Source organism: Mesitornis unicolor, unplaced genomic scaffold (genome assembly GCF_000695765.1).
Source record: "Mesitornis unicolor isolate BGI_N332 unplaced genomic scaffold, ASM69576v1 scaffold13894, whole genome shotgun sequence".
Lineage (NCBI taxonomy): Eukaryota > Metazoa > Chordata > Aves > Mesitornithiformes > Mesitornithidae > Mesitornis > Mesitornis unicolor.
Genome location: NW_010178133.1, coordinates 21,051 through 26,011, shown reverse-complemented (window position 1 = coordinate 26,011; position 4,961 = coordinate 21,051). Strand labels below are relative to the sequence as shown.

Sequence of the window (4,961 nt, the reverse complement as noted above, 5' to 3'; positions counted from 1 at the left end):
AGGAATTTTTCTTACAATTACATATTCTCGAAAAGCCATAAGATTCCATGCCACCATTTATTCACACCTTCGCTTAGGTAACCACAAACAATGTCAGAATGGGCGGGGGGACATTAATTTTTGAACAAAATGAGTTTTCAAGCCATGCACAAGGCCACACCTTGTCAACACAAAACCGAGTACTACACAAACACACGTGCAGCTACCAGAAGCAGCATAGTGCTGTAAGCTCATTTCAGCAGTATTCCAGATATTTTTGGCAGTGTAATGCACTACAACACATCATGCAGACATTACTTCATTGCTAGCCAGCAGCTGAAGCGGGTGACAATATCCAGACCGCCTAACATATTCCAGCAAATTAGTCCATCAGAAAAACCTCAAGCACTCTTCAAGAATGAAACTTCTTCTCATGATGTGGAAGAATGCGGCTTGCTAGGGTTGGCAACTCAAAAGAAAAAAAAAGAAAACCCCCAAAAAATCCCAAAACTCAAACCGAAACCAACACGCACACACTGCCACCTGAATGACACCAAAGCAACCATCTCCTCTATTGAATAAACACTTTGAGATTCCACAGTCGCATCACTGTATCTCCATCTGTCCTAACTCTCATTTATGTTAAGACCTTTCTTTCCCTCTATTCCCAAGCCAACTGAGTCAAGGCAAAACTGAACAAGAGAGAATAAAAGTTCTAAGACAGCTTTGCTTTACTTACCCACTGTTGTTCAACAAGGCTTATGGACCTGCTCGAGCTCAACCAGCCCATGTATTCTCCAGAAAACTGCAACCGCTACCATTTCATGTGAGATCAAGAATTCACTCAAGGAAAGTTTGTGCAAGTGAATCCCTAAGCAGAACCCCAGCTCCTGGGTATCTCGCAGTCCAGCTATTCTTCTACACATAGCTCCCCTATACAGGATGCAACACTAAAATGTCACCTGCTTATCTTAATGTTGTCAAGTTTAAACATTATTACTTTCTTTTGTTTACTAAAAACTATTTATTTTCACCTACAGCATCAAATATATGCCATATCATAGATGTTTTAATACTTTGCCCTCCACAAGCAACAACAGAACTTACTTGGGTTCTACTCATGGCTCGTTATTTTCTAGTCCATTTCATGACCTGTTAAATTCAGTGTAATACAGCAGTACTTCTTAAGCAAACACGTTTTAAATTATTTAGGTTATACTTGAAAATAGTCACAACCCATTTGCTGTCATTCTTCCAGATGCACAAGTACCATCCCTTCCCTGCCTTACCACAACGCCTGCCCCACATCAAGGAACTTTCCCATTCTCAAAAGCAGCATCACCGCGCACAAGAGATGCTGTGCATAGCCATACTCATCAACACAGACACATCCACGTACCCACGCAGGCTTTTTCAGATTTGTGGTTTCAGAGAAGTTGCACTAGATGGCAGCTTTCCTCTATACAAGTCCTTCTTTCTGTTCAACTGCATTTGCACACCGCTGTCCCTACTCCTCCCCAAAAAAGAGAAGCATATACTAACTAGCAGCATGCTGCCTTCACAAAAGGTTTTAGACAGATACTGCAGCTGCACAACTGAAGCTGTTTCTAACTATGGCAGAACAGAAACCTTTCAGCTACCATGTTCTGATTCCCTTATGATTCTTTACGAAAACACAGGTGTCAGAAAGTCGATGTTTAACACAAAAACCAACTCTTTACAAATACTTCAGCTGTGGCAAAGGAAGCAAAGCCTCTGACGCTATCTAGCAAAGATGTTTCCATGCTGTGCTCATGCTATCCAGCTACACTTGTAAGAGTGAAACACTCTGTCAATAGCTGTTAAATTATAGCTCCTGAGAGAAAAACAATTCCAACCTACCACATTTCTGCATAACTGAATCCTCTCTTGAGCCAAGTCATACTCTGCCCAAATCTTCTGCAGCTTCTCCAAGGAACACGGAGCAGTAACACATCCTTCTGTAACTACTTTTATGGCTTGCGAAAGCTGCTCCCCAAAACAACTGTTCTTATTTCTGTGCCTAAGTTGTAAAGATGAAACAACATTTTACCAGGATTTTTTTTCAGAACTTAAAAGAGTTTAAAAATCAATGCTATTCAGACCCCTTGAACACACAAATTTTGAGGTAGCATCTGCCGTGTTCATAACCTAGTTTCTTTCCAAAGGTAGCAGGAGCAATTTGTCTCATTCAGCTGTTAAATCTTTTTTTGAGGAAGGAAGAAGGACCAAGAATACATTTGTTATACCTCAGTACTGACAAGGCTGCGCATGGAAATTCTCTCCTGCTTTGAATTTCCCTTTCATCCTATTTCCTCCCTTGGTACTTACTCATCTTCCACAAACACATACATCAATATATATATTCCTTCTTAAACAGAGCTGATGGTCATTTCTATTTCAGGTCTTCTTCCCACTGCACTATTGTCCCTTCTTTTAAAACTAGAAGGGTAATTTGGGTTACCCAAAGAAATAGACCTTTCACAGCAATGCAGATACCCAAGCAACTCTGACTACCCAGTTACTTTCAACAACTCCCTGCATTTACTAATTAGCACCTTCCCTGAAAATGGAATTGAAGCTCTTCTTGCAACAGCTATGGCAATGAGTAGAAGTGAACTGAAGCCATCTGATTAAACACTGAGAAGCAGGCAATGCAAACTCCAATGTGAGCTTCCAAACAGCTCGAGTTTCAGCCTTGCTTTTGGGAAATGTCCCCCTATGCATACAATGCTACATTTTTCTTAGAAAACTAACAAAACAAAACTTTCGGGAAACAAAAAAGCATGCATGACCTCCAGAGATAAGCAAGGCAATGATAAATACTCTAAGTACTAAGTGCAATGGAAAGTACTATTTTATGGGAAAAAAAAACAAACATACCTAACTTTTTTTAACTCCTTCACCTTATCAGCCAAACTTCTTATTTTTGTTCTAATGCAAGTACGCAGGGTTTCAGCAGCTTTCCTGGATACTTCCCTCTCTCTCTGAGTTATCAGTTTGGAGCAGTGTTTCAACAGAGGGAAAAACAGATCAACAGTCACAACAGTCAGCCAGGGTTACTAACATGCAGACCATAATTTAGACTTTTGAAAAGGAGGGATAAACACACACACACAGAGCTGGCCCAAACAAAATACCCAGAAAGACATACAAACCAATGAGAATTATTTCATTTTCTTTAATAGCTTCTTGAACATTAATGGTTCACTACCTTCCTCTCATTTCAGTAGTGATGTGTTCAAGAGTATTTCTTCAATTACCCCCCATTTACTAGCAAATCTGCACATAATATGTATTTGTTTTTCTTTCCCTGCTGAAAAATCCCTACTCATTAGTTCAGGGAAATCAAGTCCAGCACCTCATTAAACAACTTACTCTCATCACTACCACACCTCAAAATGGTGCAGCAAAACAAGAACACTCACTGTATGTACAACCATCCTGACCTTCCTACAAGAAATATTCTTAAGACAAAATAAGGAATGTTCTTGACCCTCCAAAAAAAAGCCCACACACCATATACATCAGGCTACATTCCTCGAGGGGCAACCTAAATTTAAAAGCTCTTGCTCTCATACCAGAGATACTTTCATAAACTCCCCTACAGGTAATTAAATACAGTCTTTAAAAGGTGTTAGCTTTCAGACTTACTGCATACTATACTAAAAAAAAAATCAAAAACACCAACAAACAAAAACATAGAAGGACTGAAATACATTTGTATTTACAGATGAGCTTCCAAAGTCTCACTGTAGGGTGTTTCTTTTTAAGTACTCCTCAAAGCCACCACCACACCTCATCCTTCGAGAGCAAATAGTGCTTTTAGCAGGCAATAAGTATTTTCTTACTTAAAAGAATATCCACAGCCTTTTCTTTTAAGGCAGTTTACTTTCATTCAACACAAAAAAGTAATTAAAATTTGTAGAAAACAGTTCTAAAAAAATCATCATACTATAGATAAGAAATTGTTCTAAGAACTCCTTGCATACTTTTTCTTAGCTGCAGACATGCATTCTGTTGCTTGTTAATCTAGTTTGCACAGAAGGGCACAAACATCGCATCTTCAGTTGCTGAAGAACCTGTGCAAGGACAGGTTAGTGTATGTAGAAACACAGGTATTCTAGGTAGAGGCAACCGAGTAGCAAAGCTGCCTAAGAGCAGTTACATTCCACAAGAGAGAAATAGGAAACATCTCTGTGGTAAGTTCAGGTTGGGGGGTGGCGCAAAGAGACTTACAGAATGGCAGATTTTCCTTTTATATCTGTAGAGATAAGAGTTTGCACAACATTTTTCTGAATTCATGCAAACATAACATCCTTTCACACAACCTCTTCCTACTGCTGCTGTTTATCACACTTAAAAACATTCACAGCATTTTTAAGCCTATCAATAACTATTACTAAGTACTGTCCTTCTCAGACAGTGCTAGGAACTGCCCCTGGAAAGAAACAAAAGCATCTTTTCTGTTAAGTAGCAATTAAGGAAACAATATTTTTTTAATCCAGTCCTAACATTCCACAGCTGCTATGAATCTGTGACACTTAGGAATTTTCAGCCCAACACACAGAAAGCTGCCTTTGCCTCCAAGTGAGTATAACAAAGGCAAGGATTACATCCTTATACACAAAGCACATTTTTAAACACAAAGTGCAAAACTCCATGTCCAAATTGAACAACTACATCCAAACCAGCAGTTTTATCAAGCACAGTGGCAACCCAGTACATACACCAAAGGGGGCCAGGGTCCAGTCTAAGCCACGAAATGTGTGCTGACACTCACTGACAGCACCTCCCCGTGCCAGGGCAAGACAAGTCTTAACCCAACCACCTTCATCCTTCTGTACTCCAAACAACAATGCACAGCTGAACTGCAGTACGATGAACAGAAGCATTATCAAAAACACTCAAAAAGAAGAGAGAAGCATCCTCTTTGCATTTCCACATACCTCAAGTCCACATTG

The 4,961-nt window shown here is 39.6% G+C and overlaps 1 protein-coding gene across 1 annotated transcript in view; it reads right to left on the bottom strand.

The window, feature by feature from the left end:
- Nucleotides 1-4,961, bottom strand: part of STK31 (serine/threonine kinase 31) — a gene marked incomplete at its 3' end in the record, with an annotated part of 29,839 nt that overhangs the window by 16,150 nt on the left and 8,728 nt on the right. Inside the window, 3 exon segments of the mRNA XM_010182343.1 lie at nt 1,861-2,020; nt 2,881-2,984; nt 4,728-4,868. Of these exon segments, the coding sequence (XP_010180645.1) occupies nt 1,861-2,020; nt 2,881-2,984; nt 4,728-4,868 (405 nt within the window).